Below are 21,158 nucleotides of genomic sequence, written 5' to 3'. Positions count from 1 at the left end.
TTATCCAGGGATCTGCTATTCTCTAAAAAAATTTGTAGTGGTATGAAAGGAGGTTGAAACTCACTGTCTAACAGGTAAATTGACAGAGATAGTACAATGGTCTAAAGTTCAATGGGTCAAATTCAGGCTTGTTCTAACCCTTTAGATTGGGCAAATTTCATCTAAATCAGTCTTCACAAGGTTCTCTTTACGTGATATTAGAGATTTTATTCTATCTTTCTTCACACTGAATCAAATGTTAGGAGACCTAATTCTCCTGCCATGCTACAAAAGCACAACCAAAGCTTTATTAAACACAAATAATGAACAGCTGCTTTAAGATTTCTACCCTGTCACCAGACACTATATGGTACAAACCAAATTCCTTTCATGAGTTTGGGTTTCTCTCCAGGGAAAAAAAAAAAACATACAGCAAGTCTTATAGACATAAATCCAGAACTTTACCATAAATAGACATTATAAATAAATATGAGTTAATGAAAACTATATATATTATAAATATGAGCTAATAAAGGAAAATGTCATTCTGACTTTTCATTATGGTAGGACAAGAAAAATGTGACAGACTTGAACCTAAACAGATGTCCAACTGTATAGGCCACAGAACAGCAAGATTTTATACAGGATGTGTTGGATATTAGCAGTCATGCCACTGTATTTCATTGATTGAAAAAAAAAGTAAAACAAGTGAAAATTGAAAGTGAAACTTGCCTGAAGTTGGAGGGTATGGCGGAGGATGGTGTCCTCTAAAGCGTGGATCCACTTCTCCCTCTCATCTGCATCTCGAGCTGAAAAAGAATTCAAAAGTTATTGTTCAATTACATGCAGTCTTATATACTAAAAGGCACAGGCAAACAGATCTGCTGTCCACACTAAATATGGAAATTAATCACACTGTCTGTGTTAATCACCAAGCACAACATTCCACAGTTGTCTTAATATCCTGTTTCTTCTTCTGTGGTTACAGCTCTGTCCCTTGTCCAGCTTTAGGGGAACACATGCAAAGAGAGTTTGCACAGATATTCCTCAAGTCATTAAGTAATTCTAAAATTTTCTTATTTACAAGAAAATTACCTGTAATTAATTATCTAGTAATTCTACTTCAGTGTGGACATAGTAACTTTCAGGTATGGATTCATAATAGGGGACAAACACCCCAACAGCTCACTGGTGTGAATAATGAAGCACAAAGAATAATCTTAAACATACAACAAACATTAAATTGAAGAAAATCCTATTCCAAAACTGCTTTCTTTCCCTCCTATCCCCAGTACAGACAAGCCACCTTTACTTCACTAGTCTGAAAGAGTTCCTTGCTGTGCTCTAGGAGTACTTAAAAAACAAAGGAACAGTCAGTGGACTCCAGGTAAAGAAAGAAGGGAAAATTCCAGAGGCATTAAATAGACTGTAAACAAACTGGCCTGTAAATGGATTGAGAACAGTTATTAACAATTGTTTCTAGGTCCTCACTCAAATGGAAGATATTAAAAGAAACAGGAAGCCTGCTAGAAGCAAGGAAAGCTTAAGTGAGCTAGCACCTATTATGAATCAGCGAACTGAGATTTCTATCTCACTTATTTTTAAGGAGTTCAGAGGAAATATCCTTAGGCTATAGTGAAATGTACTCTCCAGCTCAAAACACTTTGTTTCAATGTTGCCTTTCTCACTCTTTTTTTTTCCATTGCTTTTATTTTTTGGAATTCTGCAGCTTAAACCTATCAGCACTTAAAAATGCCCCAAGACTCCTGAATATGTAGATTTTTCTAAACTCCCAAAGGATAACCCTACCAATTTAAAGATAAACATACTGCACTGTTTACTTCAGCATATATACACTAATTACATCAAGTTAACAAAACCATCAGGAGAGAACTGACAATGTTTCTGAGAAATAATTAAGAATGTATTTTTAATACATAAGCTTGCTCAGAGCCTAACTGATGAGGTGGCCTCACAAAATAGTGAGACAAAATTTTCACTAAACACAAGGTAAAAGATTGAAATCTATCTACTTTTTTCCTAAAAATTTACATTTTTCCAATCTATTACAAGTCAATCTTTACTCACTGTTCTTTAAAAATACTAGATTATGATCAACAGCCACAGGTATTTCAGCTACAATACCAATAACCTGAACAAATTAAAACTAGACATAATGAAAAGTGTCTACCAAAGTGCTTTCAGATGCACAGAGAAAGAGGAAGTTCAAGTAATTAAATGTTGCTCAGAACAGCAGATGACTTTCCTGCAGGAAATGCAGCAAGTGTTAAAAAGCTGGATATGCCTCATTAGAAAGAACTTTTAACTTACAGGACTCTTCTTACTGATGATCCATATTTTAATTAAGAAGCTGAAGCAGGCACTGAGGACAAGTTTATAATTCAGTGAAAGCAGACGGGATGGAGGGACAGAGGCCCTGTGAACTCTGTCCAGTGACTGCATTACACTAAATACATTTTGCAACATGCAAATTACAGTTTTTCTTTTCACATTCTGTACACACGTGCACACAAACGCTGTTCTTTTTGCACAGCATTACACCTTAACACTCATTTCAATTACTGAATTAGTCAACCAGAATCAATTTTAATGTTTCTTAGTTTCTTCAGTTCTGCTTACCAAAACCAGGCTCCTTGGCCTAGTCCTGCCAGACATTTCAATCAAGTTTATTCTTCCTATACTATTATAGGAAGAATATCGTTTACTCTTCCTATATTATTCTTCCAGTCACCACTAAATATATATAGTTACCTGTGTCATGAATCCATCAGTATTTGAAATGTATCAGTGCTTTAAGCTTTCAAAGGTGTGTCCAAAACAACAGTGGTTAGCATTATTTCAATATGTGTAAGGTTTCTGTTTTTCTGGGGTGTTTTTTTTTAATCACCATCTCCCAGTCCCAAGAAACATCTCACTGGAGAACTGGGGTACAAGTCACTGAGGAGCTGTTAAGTAATTCATGGGATACAAATATCCTATGTTGAAGGATTTTTTCCCACGATTATTTAAACTAAAAAGGAAACAATTAAGCTGCAGACCAGTGAATTAATCCTTGTACTGCTGCAGGATTCCTGTGATCTTCCATACTGCCAGCAAAAAGAGGTCATGGTATTAGTTAAATACTGATCTTAATATCCAGTAGCCCATTAACAAAGGTTATCACATTCTGGCTTGTATCTGAACCCCCACCAGAACAGAGAGGCCTTACAGCAGCAGGGAAGACCTAGAAACCAACCAATCCATACAGTTCCAAAATGAAACTGACTTTCCCATGCTCATTAATAAACGAAGTTTTTCAAACTTCTGCTTCTCCAATGACCCCTTTACAGCTCTCTCTACCAGGGCTCAGCAGAGGGGGAACAAAATCTGTATTTTTTCCTCATATATTAGACATTGCACTCTTCTGGCATAGCATGATCCATCCTTAGGGAGCACACATGAATCTCATCAATCCTGCTACTTAGAGAAAGTCTTGGGCACGATAAATCCAGGAACACTGCCATGAGAAGACTGCTTACTGCATGGAAACACAGCATCAAAACCTTTTAAGCACTCTCTGTTCAGGACACTGGTTTAATTTCAGACCATTTATCATCAACAGCAGATCCTCCTGGCTCTCCTCCATACTCTCTTAAGAAAACCACAGAGAAAACCAGCAGGATGCAGTTTTTAGTAAAGCAAGATGCAAGAAAAGTTATATTAAATCTAATCAAAATGGCTGCTGTGAGATTAGGTGCAAGTAAAAGCTCCCTAATGGTAAAAGCAATTTAGAACTGAACAGCTGCCAAAAGATCACTGATGAAAAAAAAAAATCAATGGGAACATTCAAAAAAGAGATTAGTCGACACACTCAGAAAGAATTTATGGGAAAAATCTACACACAATGGTCAGAGATCATTATCTACCTATCTGTAAAGCTAAATATCCAAGCTGTTTTACATTTAAAGAAGGCAACTTTGGTCAAAGAAAAAGCTCCAATATCCTTGCACCTACGAAGTTTGTGATGCACAGCACCTAATATCCACTCTGTATCTGCAGATGCTTTCTTCAGCAGGTAGGGACAAGAATGCCCTGCTCATTACTCCTTCTCTCAAGTACCCTGAAATCACTCCAACTTCTCCATTATTTGATCAGGCTCCACTTTAAAGTTAATCCCTTCCTCAATTCCTATGTGAAAGCTGCTCCAGAATTTGTTTCTGACAAAACATTTGGGATAAGGCAATTCTTATCTAGTCCAAGGAATGACACTGGTGTGCTTATACCAAAATACAGGAGTATTATCTGGCCCCTCCTGGCACAAAACTTCTAAAAAGAGAAGAAGGGCATGAGAGATAAACAAGTTGCTTTTCCCCAGGCTGATTCTAGAATAACAGTATTACAAAAAAAAAACCAAACAAGAAACACTGAAGGACACGTGGACATGAGATATACCTGACACTTAAAAACATAAAGGTGGTTCTTAGTCTGAGGGGTTAATGCAAGTGTTACCTGGTCAGCTGAAATTCAAATTGTGCTAGAGCATGTAACTACCCACAAAAATAGCCATGCTAGGTCTGCAGTTGAGAGGGCACTAACAGTGCCTGTGTTTTTCTCTTATTTTAAGTCCTAGAATTTTAATTCAGTTTTTACTGTAATTTAACAGTGAGCAGTTGCACGTGAAAGAAGCTAAATCCACACAGAGCTGCATAATCACTGCTGTGTGCAAGAGACTGGAATCATTAATGGCTGAAACATTGCAATTTACTGTGATTATGTCAGTTAAGCTATTTTTACTTTTTTTTTCCTAGTAGAATTAGTATTTATGAGCTAGATTACAGTTTGTTCCCATATGCCTAAGCCCTCACTCCTCTGTGTCTGTGGTGCATCCTTTGAAAGACACCTGTATAATTTACTGTGACATCTCAGGCATATCTAAGACAACCACAGGGTACTTAACATGATCATAGTCCTATTTATGACTAGTTCAGAGAAATACACTTGAAAAGTATCTCATTTATTACAGTGAGTTTTATTATGATTTTTTTAATGCATATTTTTTGTGATCTGTCTGGTTGAGTTTATTCCTAAGATATTTTCACATCAATCTTATACTAAAAAAAAAAAATCTGAACTCTTTCCTAGAAGAGGTTCAAAGAAAGAAAAGCAATTATTTGATCAAAGAGAAAATTATAGAATGAAAAAAAAAGTACTAAACACAAGAATTACTGCTTCTACTGAAGAATTACTGTAATTCTGAAAACTTGTGGTTTAAAACTCCCTTTTGTTTTATGGAATTGTCCTTTATCTCTGAACTTCCCAAACTGCTAAATCAGATATGTCAGGGATTTAAAAAAGTTCTATGAGGATAAGAAGTCAAATGAAATGCAACTACATTAGATGCTCTCAGCCTCTATTAATTTTCCAAATAGAGAATAAATGTTATAATTTAGAGTTCCTATAATATTTACTTTGCTGTGGAGAGATTATATGTGTTTATATAACGTATACCAAATGTTAAAGTACAGCATAAAACAGATTACTTTTTCCAGCCTAAGCTTGATAGCATCTAAAGATTAGATACAAACAAGTTTAACAACTCTGCTCCACGATACAGCATTTACCACCAGCATTTCTAGGTCATGCACAGCAGTACTTGGAAGACAGAAAACACACAAAATATATCACCTCAGAATCTGCACACTGGTGCTTATTTTTGTGTGTGTGTGTGCATCTACATGGCCATGAGGATGAAAGAAAAACCTGAAGAATTAGTTAAAAAAAAAATTACTAGATTACTTATAAAAACACCATGCTGTCACAAGAAGAAATGCATATTTCATTTTCATTCACTGTGACCTACTTACAGGCAGAACTCAGTAAGAAGAGTCTATTATACCCACAGAGTCAATAGAGTCAATTATGCAGCTTTTATTCTGACAGAACTTCCACTGATTTGTATGCAAAATTCCTGTATTTTCTCAGCCAAGTGCAGAACTAATGTAGTACCTTTACACACAAATCACCAGATAATAGAGATGAAATCCTGGCTACACTGAGATCGATAGGATTTCTGCCACCAGTCTCAATGGAAAGAGATTTTATCAGCAGTGCTCAATAAGGTGGAAAAGTCATGCATCACAGGACTGTTCCATGGCTAAATAAATTGCTATTTAAAGTCACTGAAGGCCTTTCAAACCATAGAAAAACATGCAAGATGAAGCAGGGTTTCATACAAGCCTGTATGAACAACACTGTACTTCCACTGCCGACAAAAACCCTTTAACTCATGCAGCTCCCACATCTGGCAGTAGCTTGAACATTATTTCCTCTGTATCATAATCTTGGAGTTGTCCCAATCATTATTCTCCCTCCTCCTGATGCCATTCTCCACCCATACACATAAATCAACCCTCCTTTTGTTGGTCAGGTGTCTGACCAGCCTGAGCTCCCTGTCCCTACAGGAAACTCCTGTGCAGTCACAAGACACAAAGTCATGCCCAAACAAAAGGCATCAAAAGGTCTCCTGAGCACAATGTGTCATCTGTGATCCTGAGAAACCAACTAAACTGTTCTTTTATCGTTACCTAAGCTGAAAAGCCTTTTTAGCAAGCTTTATAATCAGCCCAGAAACATAGCTTTGGGTGGGAACTTGACAATTGAAACACATGATCAAGTTCCTATTAGTTCTCTCTGGAAATCCATCAATAATGTCTACATAATCCATATATAATTTTGTAATTAAACATTTCTGAGTGTGGGACAAATTGGCAAGTATATGTTTTTTCACTAGAAAATAATATTTAAATGTTAATAATAGCAGCACTAAACAATACTTCATATGGTATATTCTGTGGAAATGGTTTTCAGGGTATGTTTGCATTTTAAATTAATCACAGAATCACAGAATGGTTTGGTTTGGAACCATCTCATTCCAAGCCCCTGCCATGGGCAAGGACACCTTCCACTATCCCAGGCTGCCCAGTGCCCAGTCCAACCCGACCTTGAAGACTTCCAGAGCTGGGGCAGCCACAGCTTCTCTGGGGAACCTGTGCCTCAGCACCCTCACAGTAAAGGATTTTTTCCCTTGCAGATCCCACTCACAAAGCTCTGAAACTACTACTTTAAGGTAGAAACCATATTTTGGCTTGAATTGAAAAAATAAATCAAAATAGAAGAACAAAAATATAACCATTTTCTTAGCCAATAAACAGTTGTCAATTTAACAGGTCAAACTCAAGGTTATTGCTATTTGGAATTTCTTGCTAAAACAGAAGGAAAAGAGTGTTGAACTACTCAGTATCTTCCCCCTCCTTATAGTGAGACCTTTTCTGGCCATTTTTCCCCTTCCAAAATCCTTGCCATGTACCCCATATACAGTTGAGATAAGATATTCATATTGATGCCAAAAGTAACAATTTCTTCCAGAGGAAGAAAAAAAGAAAACAAATCAACACATCACACAGATACAGTTTCATGGTATTATTTCTTTCCTACTCTTAAGTGTAACACACATTCTAAAATCTGCAGCTTCAACCTTTAAAACAGAAAACAAGGAGGTGTTTATATATAACCATAACAATTGAGTACAGGAAGTTCCATTAAAAAATGGCATAACCAAGGGGTGGTGATTGGAAAACAATTACAACACAGGATGCTGCTGGGGCAAGAAGGACCTGCATGAAACAGGAAAAGCACAACCCTGCACCATTCCCTGCACTCTGGTCACATGTCCCAGCCACTCAAAATACCAGTGCAACACAGCAATAGCAAAAAGGAGCAGAGGGAAGAGAGGGAAGACAGAAGAATCACTGTGAAGCTAAACCTAGCTCTGGCTCACAGAGGAATTTCTGCAGTTATGCCAATCAGGGGAGGATGAGATGCAGCCCAGAACTCTGTGCAGCCCAGACCTGGTCAGGTAAAGGGAGGATGTGATCAGAGGAAGCTCAGCTTTACTCTCATCACAGCTGCTCTTACTCCTCTGCAACATAAAAGCACAGTTCAGCACAGAGGAATTCACTGTTTCAGCACCACCAGAAGTCCAAAAGACCCAGAAAAATGTTAACTGAGGACAAACAATATTGTCAACAGCAGGTATAGATATCACTGAAGAAACCAGCAAGAATTCACACCAAAATCTCTCTCTAGGCATTTTTCAATATTAAATTTGAAAAAAACCAACTCTTAAACTTTTTGTTTTTAAAGGCTGCAATTTATGAATCATCATTTAAATCAGGTAATGTGATAGACTGAAGTGCCTCTTCCTACCACAAGAGCAGGCAGCTTCCTGTCATCTATTTGGTGGACAATGTCAAAGATTTCTAGGAGACTATAAATATTGACTATTTCTGCAAGTAATGTTGAAGCACAGGTATAAAACCAATATAATTAATTTCGATATGTAATACAAATACTTAAAATCTCACATTCTGACACTGCTCAGCACTAAGGCTTTGTGGGCCCCAGTATATCCTCAATAATAATGCCTCTCAAATTAATGAAAAATCATTGCTCTTGTAACATTATGGCAACCTCTTGCTGGGCATGTCTCCCTTTTTCCTCAGCTGTGATGGTGGGCAGACACAAATCAAGTTACAAAACTGGGAAAGGATGGGAAAAAAAAGGAGAAATCTACCTTTACCAGCTGACAGCTTTCATGTAATAGGAGAATAAGTTGCACAGCAACATTCACGCTTCATTTCTCAGATACTTTTGTGGCAGGAATAGGAAAGGAAAGACAAAAGCTAAAGCAAAATCATCTCAGATCAATGCACTGGACTGCTTCCAATCTTTCCATCCTTTATTACACAAAACAGTGGAGACAAAACTGATTTGCCTTCCAAGGAACTGTACTGCAGGCTGCAAGAATAAAAGCTGGATTTTCAGGTAGGAGTTTAATTTTTAAAAAAATATGAATTCTTTTTTATGCATACAATGTGCATTTAGTGAAGTATTTCAGTCCAGATAGAAGCTATTATTGCTTCAGGTTAGACAGAAAATCAAACATCAAGAAGAAATACAGCAATACCCTTGCCAGAGTCTCTTGAACATCATGTTCCCACTCTTGAATTTAAGTCACAAGCATCCCAGTGAGGAGAAATAACAGCTAAGTAATATGAAGGATTGAAGAAGTGAATTTCCAAATGGAAAGAGCTTAAAGCTTGGTGATGATATGAAGATGTTAAAAGAAAAACAAACCCAACCCCCACAGTGTTTGAAAGTTATGGAACATTTAGAACAGGGACATGTACTGCAGCAAGGAAAAATATATTACCAAGAAAAAGCTTCCTGACAGGAAGGTAAATTAAACTAGAAGTATTATCCCAAATGTCTCACAGCAACTTGAATGGATTTTTGCATCTAATCTGAAAAAATCCACGAGGGAATACTTTAAGATCTACCTAATTCAGCAGCCTTACAAGCAAGCCATGAAACTGGATATTCAGCACGACCAAACAAGGACCAGTCAGGAGGTAACACATTACTTTTGCATCTATTTTGAAATTTCTGATGTCATTCTACCTCCCTTCCCTCTCCAATAGGAACGAGCATCAATATACCTGTCTATAACAATAAAATACAGGGAAAGAATCTGCTGGGCACTCTGGCAGAGCTAAGGTCAAGCTGACAAACGTGTTTGTTTTACTGCCAATATTTATTCAATTAACTCCTGTCCTTTATACCCAGGTATTAAGGATATGGATCCCATATCCTTACATGTGGATGTACCCAGTCACCTTTCAAAACCTACAATATCTTTGTAATGAAAACTTTTTAACTTTTGCTGATGTTCAATACAGGGATGGCCACTAGGAAGCACAGCTGAGAACAGAAAAGAGGGAGATTGTCACAGACAGAAACAAAATATGAACTTTTCTTCTGAGAAAGACTGAGAAGTTGCCAAAATCCAGTGATAGGCAAATCTTAGTGGGAGATGCTGGAGCTTTGGCACTTCAGAAATTCAGTTACACACATATGGAATCAACTTCCATGTGAGAGGTTGGTCAGGCAATTTTAAATTACTTACTTGCCCTTCATCTCATTATTTCCATCTCTAGAGCGTTAGTCAGATGTGCAATTTCGAGCAACTGACATTAAGAAATAATTAATTAACCCAGAATGAAGTTCTTCTTTCATTTTTCACAAATTCAAATTCTATCACTGTCAGCAAAATTTCACTGAGGCGCCAATCAGTACTTAAAGTCTGAGTGAATGGAGAGCCTGCAAGAGAAACTGCTCCACTGCAGATGGGACCCCAGCTGAGGTCAGGAGATCTCTGAAAGCTTGAATTTTTAAAGTTCTGATTTTTCCCCAGCAAGGAGGCTCCAGCTTGTTTGAGTCCCTGTCTGTCCTTGAGAGAGCAGGAAGGCAGCAAGAAGGAAGGGACTGTAAGTTGCCATTCCTGCAGTCTTCTCTTGTCCAAGACTTCTTTTATAAAGGGTAAATGAATTTATAGTTATGACTACCTTGCAGAACAAAAGCTCTCTCCTAATCAGCTATTAAAAGTTAGGAAGAAATTGTTAGGAATTTTGTATGTTTTCTTGGATTATTCCCAGAATCTGCCCTACATACCCTATGTAGTCTCAGCATACATTTTGTAATATTTACATTATTAACCCCTCACCATTTATGACTGAAAGTGACCTACATTTTGCATAAGTTTAAACCTGTGTAATACCGAATCAATTTAATATCATGTACAAAAATTTGACATAAATATTACAGAGGTTGCATGAGGTGAGAATGCATTTACAGTGGCTATAAGAACTACATATATAGTTCTACAGAGCATTTTTTGACACTGAAATATCACAGGACTCAGATCTTACCTGTCTTTATACATGTTTGCATTAAATCCATGTATGTTAATACTGTGCTTGTATCATTACAATTTCCTGGGTATCAGGGACGTTATCTTCATAATATACTAATAGAAAAAGCATAACACAGAAAATAGTGCACAATATCTTAGTTGTACACTAAAGGAGGATACATAAATCCTGGCCTAATATGAAATGCAGAGAAAGGGAAATTATAAAGCATGAGATGTGACAACATTGCTGTTCAAAAATGACCAATACTACTTAAGAGTACAGCATTACTTATGTCAAATACTATCAGTTTTCTTAAGACATCTGACTCCCCAAAGGAGAATACAGCATATAACAAGATGTATTAAAAAAGGTCTGTCTTAGTAACTAAAGATCAGAGATTTCTAGATTTACCTGTATCAAGTTCTCAAATATTCAGCAGTATTTAGCTTTATAGTACTGAGAGACTGCCCTGGTACAGCATTCCATTACTGCATTAGCAACTAGCTTGCATTTAACAATTATCCTTGGGAACAGGAGATTTAAGTATTACTGTGAGCTCAGCACTGTGAAGGTATATTTATAAGGCTTAATGCAGTGAAAAGCCAGAAGACAGCAGCAGTATTTAGGAAAAACTACAGCACAAGGAATACAGAAGCCAGTGACAATATGGTGTACAATTAGTATTTATCATTAGAAATAGTCTCACAAAAGCAACAGCATTGATGATAATTCCCAGTTGCAAATCACTGATTTAAAAATATGTACAGTACAATATAAGTTATAGAATTATTTCAGTTTACATAAATGAAAATGACTGCATAAATGCAAGTGTGCCTCTTGGGTATTTACATTTTCCAGCTCTATACAAAGCAATTATTTAGTCACTGCATTTCAGAGGAAAAGCAAAAGGACTAACAAACGTTAACTGCAAAATATTTTCATCATACTTCCCTGGGATTTTAACATTCAGAAAAAGGAAGTTCTCTATTCAATATCAGCACAGTATTTTGTCCTACTGCTGCAGACAAAATCATTTAAGGAATACATAGCAATGATATAGAGCCTTACCCTTTCTACCGGTGAGCCATAGCATGCAATGACGAAACATAGCAGTGGCAGATGGCATTGGTGCTAGGAAATGTGAATAAAAGGATAATAGCAGAGAAATGGTGACTGGCAGACAAGACACAGAAATGTAGATGAAATGAATGCAAGCTGGTAAATCTTGAAGCAAAGCTCCACCGTTAAGCCCAACGTTGCCTCTAGTCTCCTCATAATTGAGCATTAAGTTCTATTTGGATAAAACTGCAACCTTCAGACCAGTCTTGATTCTCTTCATAAAGAAATGCATCACTGTATCTTGATAACGAAGAGCAGAAACGTTTTGCAAGCGAAACCCATCATCAGAAGCACATTACTTTCTCCCCTTGAGTGATTTATTCTTTACATTATTCATCTCCAAATCCTGCCAGAGCTACAGTCTCCTTCTAGCACATATGTATTCACTGCAGATGTAAATCCCTGCCTAACCTGCAGCACCCCTGGATCCAGAATGTTCTCAGCGTGCTCATTCATGCTGTTCTGTTGCCAAACATTTAAAATCATCCATCAAATACAAGTGGAATCTATTATAAGAAAAAACAATCTCTTCTTTCAGCTCACCCTGAAAATGGAAGGTTTTCTGATCAACAGTTATTGTGAAGGTGCTGTCGTCCTCATCGTCTATACCAATCACAGCTCCCTGTGAAACAAAGAACAAAATCCTGATAAGGCAAGCAGTGACATCAGCAGCACACACTCTATCACTACACCACTGGAATTTAAAAAGCTTTGACAAATTAGAAACAAACCGAATACAGTAAAGAGCAAAAAGAATCTCTGTTCAGGCATAGGATGCAGTCAGTTCTTTAAAACAATAAATTTTTAGTTGCAGAAAAAAACCAGTGAATGTAAAGCTGTTATCTGGATAATGATATGCATCTTTTATTTTTGTAGTGGAGGTGGCTTTATGCTGCAGCAGTTCCCTACTACATATTTTATATGTATTTTCCGTGTATAAAAATAATAATTCTTAAGTACTCTACAAAAAGAAGCTCTTGACCTGATTTTATCTACCAGCCTGTAATAAAAAATAAATCATTCTAGCAGAATGAATTTGGCCCATCATGTCATGTCACTGGTACACTGCATGATCTAATTTTCAGTCCCTAAGTAAATATTAACAGTAAGTAATCAGGATATATCAGAAGCAACTAGCTTTGTCTCCTAATTCTTTATGAATTATTACAAGAAAATGCAAATAAATTAAAGACCATCTGTGCTTAGCAATTTACAAATCTATCCACATTTTCATTCCTGCCCCCTCCAACACTTATAATAAATAACAGTTTCACCCAGGAGAAGACACAAAAAAAGGACAATTCCAAGTCTCCGCCAGCTCCAACAAATTGTAATATTTAGCTCAAAAATCACCAGTGGATTGACTCAGTTTCTTTTCTCCTTCTGCCCCACAACAGCAGTCCTAGGTAAGAACAGCACCAACCCTCTGTAATACAAGGCAGTGTGGCAGGAAAGGATAGCTCCAAGCTGGCTTTTTATTTCCCTCCACTGATAAAATGTGCCACTTAACTTCTCCAAGAGTATCTTCCTTATAGGCTTTTCATGGACAGCTCTGTGATCACTAGAAAAGAGGCACCTAAAAAGTGTATCCAAACCAGTATAATTCTGAACATTTTTAGTGCCAGGACACAACAACCACCAGATTTCTTTTAAATATACCAGTAGATAAATATCTGGCACTTGAAGTACATATTTTGCTATGCAGTAAAGCAGAAGGTCACTGCAAGTTGTACAATATTGCTCTCCTCAGCAGCTGTATCAGAGTCAGTGTGGCTGGAAAGGAGCTCCAAGATTATCCAGTCCAATTGGTAACCCAGTGCCACCATGCCCAACACTGAATTATCTCAGCAAGTGCCACATCCACACATCTTTTGAACACTTCCAGGGATAGTGACTCCACCACTTCCCTGGGCAGCCTGTTCCAATGGCTGACCTTTCTTTCAGTGAAGAAATTTCCCCTAATATCCAATCCAAACCTCCCTGGAGCAACTTGAGGCCATTTCTTCTCATCCTGTCACCCGGGAGAAGAGACTGACCCTCACCATGACCAAGATATTCTCCTCAGAGGATACAAGTAAAATTCACATAAACACAGACTCAGACAGCTGAGTCCTGCCCCATCCCAAGTGTGGGAACAGGGAGAGCTCTCCTGGGCCTGTGAACTCAGCACAAACCTGTGCACATACTGTCACTGCAACACTGGGGCAAAGGGTCTGAGCCAGAAGCACAGAAAATGCTTCCTCTGTCATGCAGATAATACATATGAACAAGTAAAATTAAAAATAAGAGTGGCAAAGTTTATGGATATTCCAGTAAACTTTAGCAGGACGTAAGCATAGTGCAGATGACACAGAATGGTTTATGACTACACTTTCCTAAGTACTCTACAATTTTGAAGATGAAACTTCAGCCCTATGAAATGTGCATTAGGAGCAAAAAAGGTGAGGAACAAGCTTTTCATAATCCATTCAAGAGAAAAGGAAATATTTTAGCCAGATTCCTTAAGTTACGTGTTTGTTTATGTTCACACCTACAGTTACAAATCAACAATTACTCTAAACAGAAAACCTCTCTGATAGAATTTCAGACTGCAAAAGCCCATCTGTTCAGCTATCAGTATCACTGTCATCTGCCAGGGGAGCTGCTTTACAAAAGCAGAAAAAAGGAAGATTCCTTCCTTTCTCACAAAAAACCCCCAAACAAGCAAATCACACACATTACACATTCAGAGGAAGGCTGGGGGAGTCCATCAGTTTTTAGAAAATTCCAAAGAACAATTTGTGGTGGAAGAGTGACAGATGGGAGAAGAGAAAGTGGCTGTTTTATGTTAAATACATATAAAGATGGACCAGGCAATATTGAACAGATTGTTCACTTTTATTATTTCCTAAACTGGCAGGCTGAGGCCAACCTCCACAGTGACAGGCTCACAGCACTATTAAAGCAGGCATGGCTTTCTGAACTGAATTTTTCTGCACAATGAAAAAACCTCCCTCATGAATCTTTGGGAATGTCTTGTTCTAGAGAGTGGTTTGAGTGTACATTTCCCTTAAAGAAATTCTGAATTAAGATATCAATACATCAAGCAAGGCAAAGTGCAAAGAAGTCATCTGGAATTCAAGTTACTGGGGATTCTCTGAGTCTCAGAAGGCTACAGGTACCCAGAGAAAGACTAGAAAGGCCTAACAACAGAAGGAAGGAGTAACTGGAAAATGCACACTTTTCCTTCAACACTCATCACATTGCTTGCAAGACCACAGATCCCCTTCTCTTGACTCCTCTTCAACTTTCAAAATGCTCCCATTCATACCCAGCATTCTCACTCCTCACTTGTTCCAGCTCTTCACAAGACTGCTGCATGCTAGAAACAGAAATTCTACAGGAAATGGGAAAAAATATAGAAAAAGGACTTGTGCAAGAAGAAATAGTTTTGGTACAAGCATGACAGCGAGGTAGGAACTGGGCATGTGCAAAGACATCACAGCACTCTCACCTCCCTTTAGTAATTCCATTCCAATACAGCAGCAGCAGTCAGGGCTAAATGAACCACACCAGAGAGCCCCACACAGGTAATGCTCAGCTTTCCCACTCTGCACCTTCTCTTTCCCCAATTTGCACACCCAATCATATTTCAAAAACTTTGCCAGCAGTGTTCTCCCTTCCCTTTCCAGTTCTCCTTTCACTAAGCTCAAGCCTAGGCCTAAGGAGTGTCCAAACTGGCAGGATGGAGGACATGGTAAGAGAAGAAAAACAAACCAGGACAGAAGGAAGCAGTTTCACAATGACTTCTGTAGGTACAGAACAACACACACACACACACACACACATATACATACATGTATATATATATATATATCTGTGTATATACACATGGACCTCCACACACAGAAAAATGAGAACTGCCAACAGCAAATTTTTCTTGGCATCCTACTACTAACCCATCTTACTCTGCCACAGAATGCCTTCCAATATATCACATAAAATGTATAATATTTTTATACCATATATAAATTCTAGGATGTAATTAGCCCAGCATGTCACTTGACCTCTAACGTTTTCTTTCTTTAAATACTTTACCATTTCAGCATTTTGCAGAGTCAGGAATAGAGCCCAAACCTCAAAAGTCTCCTTGCAGTTCTCTCCACTAGGACATATTATACACAGTAAGTCATTGAGTACTGAATAAAACAACACTTACCCTGAGTCTAACACACCCTCGGCGTGAGCCTCTCATCATTTTGTCTTTTGACTGAAACAGAAAAAAACAGATCAGTGGGTTAACAGATACAGTAAGAAGAAAGTTATTCAAAGCAACAGAGAAAGAATAAAGCATTTTTACACCGTGTTTTAGTGACTGATTAAACAAGATGCAATTTCTGTTACAAAATTGGTTCGTTCCCACCGCCATGGTATGGAAAATGAATTCTTCAAAAGAATACAAGATCCCACTTCAAGAAGTTTCCCAAGTAACTTCAAGAAATACTTATGAAATGCAGTCCATGCCTTTAGAGAAAGTAAAAGAAAAGGAAGAAGAAAGGAGTTGAGAAATATTAAAAGTCAGCAGTATGCTGATTCACATCTTCCTCTTTTCTCTCCTATTCTCAGGAAAGTGTCCATGAAACAAAATCTAGCTGTGCAGGCAGAATTGCACAAATGAAATTATACATCTGTCAGAAACTTCCCCTGATTTATACCCCTTTTTAGCAGAGACAAAATTCATGTTTAGACTTGTTTGTAAATCTACTTCCTAGCTAGTACAGCTCGCTGTCATTATTGCAGTTTAAAAAGTTAACCTTTGTAGCCATTTAAGCTGTTGGAACCCAGATCAGAAAACAGGATTTTCATGTCCATAACCAGTGGTCAAACTTGCACATTAACCCACCTTGCAAAATTACTCAATCTCTTCTTTACTACCTGTTTGAAGCACTGAAAAAAGAGCTTCAACCTCCCCCCCCAAGTAGGGAACTCTAAAGATTAAACTCAGATTGAAATAGTGATCCTTGAGCTTTCAGCTCTTCCCACCACTGCCACAGGCAAAGCTGACAGTAATCATTGCTATTGGGCAATAGTGGCAAGCCCAAGTAGCACACACCAACTATTTAAGGTGAAAAAGAAAATAGTGAGATCATCCTGAATACTCAGTTTTCTGGTAAGGGCTGTTTTTTGACTACCCACACACACGCTTCCTGTTTTTTAAATTATAAATTCCTTGCTATTGTAGCCTTATCTGAAAAGTAGTTCTGTCTAATAAAACCCCTCCTCTCCCGCCATCCAAATATTCAAACTGCATTCTTTCAAGTCAGGAAAACAACAATTCTCACTGGTGTCTCAAGATCAGATTCTCTTGCTGCCATCTTCTCAAATACCCACTTCTTTCCAGCAGTGTATCAATAATTCCATCAAGTCAATATACTGATGTTATTATCACCAGACCTATTTTCACTTTAGCAATTAGACAATAAAATCTTGCTGACATTAATGGGAAAAAAAAAGACAGGACAAGAAGTACCAGTCTTAGGAGTCACTAATTATTCTTTACCTGAAACATGTTTTGGATACAGCTAGGAGGAAAGAATGAAGCAGTCCTAGCAAGTCCTATTCACTAAAGATAATGTACAGGTACAGCACTTGGGGCTTCAAATAAATTTTTAGCTGACCTCTCATTCAATTCAGGCTCCAATTTATCAGAGCTGTCTTCTGAGTGTTAGAAGCCATCAGTATTAATCTACTTGTTTTTACATCAGCACATGTTAGCTGATCAAAATGAAATGCAAGTAAAGACCAGCAGTGCCTCCATAATGCATTCTACAGATATATAATTTCTTTTTAGACAACAAGTACATAGGAAAGACTTTTTGGAACATTGTTTGTTTTGGTCTCTTTTTTTAACCTCAAACCCAAGAGAGGATCTAGTTACAAAGTTTCTCCAACAATTTCCTATGAGAAATTGTGTATATTTGAAACATAGCTCACTAGAGTACACTTTTATTTTTTATATTCACCGCCTTGAGAGTTCTCCTAAAATGGGAGGACACTTCTGAGAGCTTATCACTCCCTCTGGTGGTTTCTGGAAGAAATATTGGCATAATCTAAGCAGGAAAGAAAATATCTGGACTGAGGCTGCAACAGTGCAGAAGCTGCAGGGACCTGACCAGTTCTGACCCAGATCCCATGAGCCAGGCAAAGCCCTCCCAGCTCCCTGCACAGAACCAGAGCAGACAAAAAGCAAAGGCAGCAGAAGAGATTGGGTTTGGAAGGGTTTATACCTCTTAGTGACATGCAGGGAATTTGGGGGCTCGTCCCAGTGCAAGGGAGAGCAGAACCCTAAGAACCCCCATTTCCACTGATCACCAATTCAGCTGCAAAAGATACAGTAAAAGCCTCCCTTTTTCTTGTCCACCACATTTTAATGGGATGGAAATTAAGTTTAAACTTTATAATGTTTTTAGTCTGCAAGAAGAATCACAAGATAAATAACAGGTCAGAGTGTGGGCCTGTATACCCATAATTTCACCATCTTCTGACAGAGCTTTACTTGGTTAATACCAATTATAAGAAAGCACTAAATGGAATTTATCCATCCTAAGTGCAATAAAACACCCATCATTCCAGTAGCTGAATTCCCTGAGCTCCAGAGCAGGCAGCTGCCATCACACACACTGCTGCATTCTCTCACTGGCAGACAGCAAACCTTTCCCTACTGCTGCAGGACAGCACTTTAGAACACAATTCAGCTGACATTTTAGATTTTGCCCCTCCACAACTAAGATTTTATAAAAATACAATTCAAATACTTTCAGCTTTCCCTTATTATTCTTTGATAGAAATTAGGTTATCCAATATATCCTATTAAATATAAAGCCATCCCATAACTGCTTTGAGGAATGGTTCCATTTCACTGAACAAAAAACTCATACAGCAGAAAGACATCTCTAAAGGGCTAATAAAAAACCCCCACATTTTACTTTCCTTTTATATTTAAAATTTTAATATGCAGCTATCTTTTTCAGTGCTCAGTTTTATAACCAGACAAAATTGCATTTTCCATAAGCTTTCAATACACACTGTACTGATTGTGATGATAAAGGACTTGAACAGGTTATAAGCAGACAGCAATATGAGATAAATTTCAGCTGAAACTCAAATAAAAATTTGTAAAAATGAATAAAGCTACAGAGTATTACTGCAGGGAGAATTTAGGTATCTCCCAAAAAGATGTGGCCTTTATTGGTTCCTCTTTAACATCCACATAGCAAAGTTGATCACATACAGAACTGATCTAACATAAGGCATTTCAGGTAACCTACAACTTCTTAAGAGAAATAAAAATAATGTTTGGGCCTATTTAAAGAAAACAAAACAAAATTAGAATCCTAACCCAGGCCCCAGAGACCTCCAGCCCTCCTTCATCTTTAGAAGTGCTACTATTTCATTTGAGTTGTAGCTGTGGCGTGCAAAGTTTAAGGTTTCAAATAAAACCCAGCTGCTCTTTGCCTCCAAAAGTTCTCAGGCACGAGTTCTGCTTGCACAGAAGGGCAGAACTTGAAGAGGTGCATTTCTGACTCACTCGGTGCTGTCATGGAAATCCCTAACATAAGTACACAGATGAGCAAAACCACTTGGGACATTTATTTCCTGTTAAGGATGAAGAACCTGGAACAAGCTGTATCTATAAACAGTAATCTTTGCAATTTATCTACAAGAGAAGCTTAAATTTGGATCACTTTCCATAACAGTCATTTTTTCTCATCAAATCCTAAGGCAACGCTCATTTTTTAAGCAGAAACAGACCTCCACAATTTGAAGACTTCACAGGCTGTTCCCAGCCCCACCATTCCTCCAGCCCCTTTCCAAGGCACAGCCCAGTCTCAGAGGAGAAGCTCCCTGAGCTCAGGGACAGCATCTCACAGCCCTGCTGTTGGTGCAGCTAAAGCTGGGACTTCTGTGGGTGCAGTCATAAGACAGGAGATAAAACACTGCAGCAAGAGCTGATGTGCCACTGGGGCTCATCTAACCCCAACAGATACCAGGATTATGTGAAATAGGTAAGGCAACATTTTATAGATCCTGGCATGGAAAAGCATTACACTGCTTTAGAGAATCCTATGAGAAATTAATACATATGAGGCCTTAACTGCATCAAGGTGTAAAAGGTACAGCTCAGTCCTGGAACCTTCCATTCAGCCTCTTCCTCAAAAATGCACAGCTGCAGACTAAACTGCCTGTAGCTGAAACTTAACTACTAAAGAGGAGTCAACTACTTCAATTATAATCCTTTAACAGTTCATTCAGTGCACGGAAACCTGTGATACAAAGTTTAAACTATGTACAAAATTCAAGTTAGTGTTGTATGACAACCAACAATATTTTAGATCCCGTGACCATAAATTCAGAATTATTTTTATTATGACAAGTTCACTTACAGCTTTGTCTGGTTTTAATAGACTCACTGAGTTGTTTTCAGGGCATGTGACAAGATCAAGTTATTATAAGAAAAAAGTGTCATTTCATCTGAGAATGGAAAACAGAGACCTCGGAGGGAACGTTTCTGCAAAAGCAGATGTGGTTTTTTCCTGTTTTCTTGGGATTTTTGCATGCAGCTGCTGATTGAGAAAGTGTATTTGAAAGAAGTATTTAACTGAAAGTCTCTGCCATAGGGCCACTGAGCCCTGACTGCAGCTTCAGAGGCATCGTTTGAAATCAAAGCAACAAGGTTTGCTTTCAGTTCACCACCAAAGATTCACAAAACTGCTCCAAAATTTGAGTCTCCCTCCTCAATAGCTGGCTTGTACAACCCACAAGCAGCTCTTCAATACAACCAGTTTGAAAGTTGCTAACTAGTTGTAGTCTTGAAAAACATGAGGGGAGAGATAATTTCATACTGCCACAATTACTTTTCCCAACAACTGATTTCACACAGCTCTTGCTCCTGAAAGCAGTCGACCAGCAAATGTTTTAAAAGTAGTTTGATGGAATGATGAACAAAAGAACAGCACTTAAATCCATTCTTCAGGTATTCACTGGTGCAAAAACCACTAAGATGATGGGAGGTTCCCCAGTTTGGTTTCAGGAATGCACAATACGGAGCTGTCATACACAACAATTTTTTCTGGCAGCCCTCATTCCCTGTGCAAGGCAGTTCTTTAAGCCTGCAACATTTTGAATAGTTCTCCTTTCAATATCACCAAATGTCATATATCCATGAAGTTTTAAAATACTTTATGGAACTGACCTTCCTCTGGCACTGTT

At 38.0% G+C, this 21,158-nt stretch overlaps 1 protein-coding gene across 1 annotated transcript in view; it reads right to left on the bottom strand.

Moving 5' to 3' along the window:
* The window catches only part of OSBPL9 (oxysterol binding protein like 9), a 57,484-nt gene that overhangs the window by 32,425 nt on the left and 3,901 nt on the right, over positions 1-21,158 (bottom strand). Inside the window, 3 exon segments of the mRNA XM_036387485.2 lie at positions 712-788; positions 12,453-12,531; positions 16,108-16,158. Of these exon segments, the coding sequence (XP_036243378.1) occupies positions 712-788; positions 12,453-12,531; positions 16,108-16,158 (207 nt within the window).

This window comes from Molothrus ater, chromosome 9 (genome assembly GCF_012460135.2).
Source record: "Molothrus ater isolate BHLD 08-10-18 breed brown headed cowbird chromosome 9, BPBGC_Mater_1.1, whole genome shotgun sequence".
Classification (NCBI taxonomy): domain Eukaryota; kingdom Metazoa; phylum Chordata; class Aves; order Passeriformes; family Icteridae; genus Molothrus; species Molothrus ater.
Note: the sequence above shows the minus strand (reverse complement) of the source record. Positions and strands in the feature narration are given on the sequence as shown.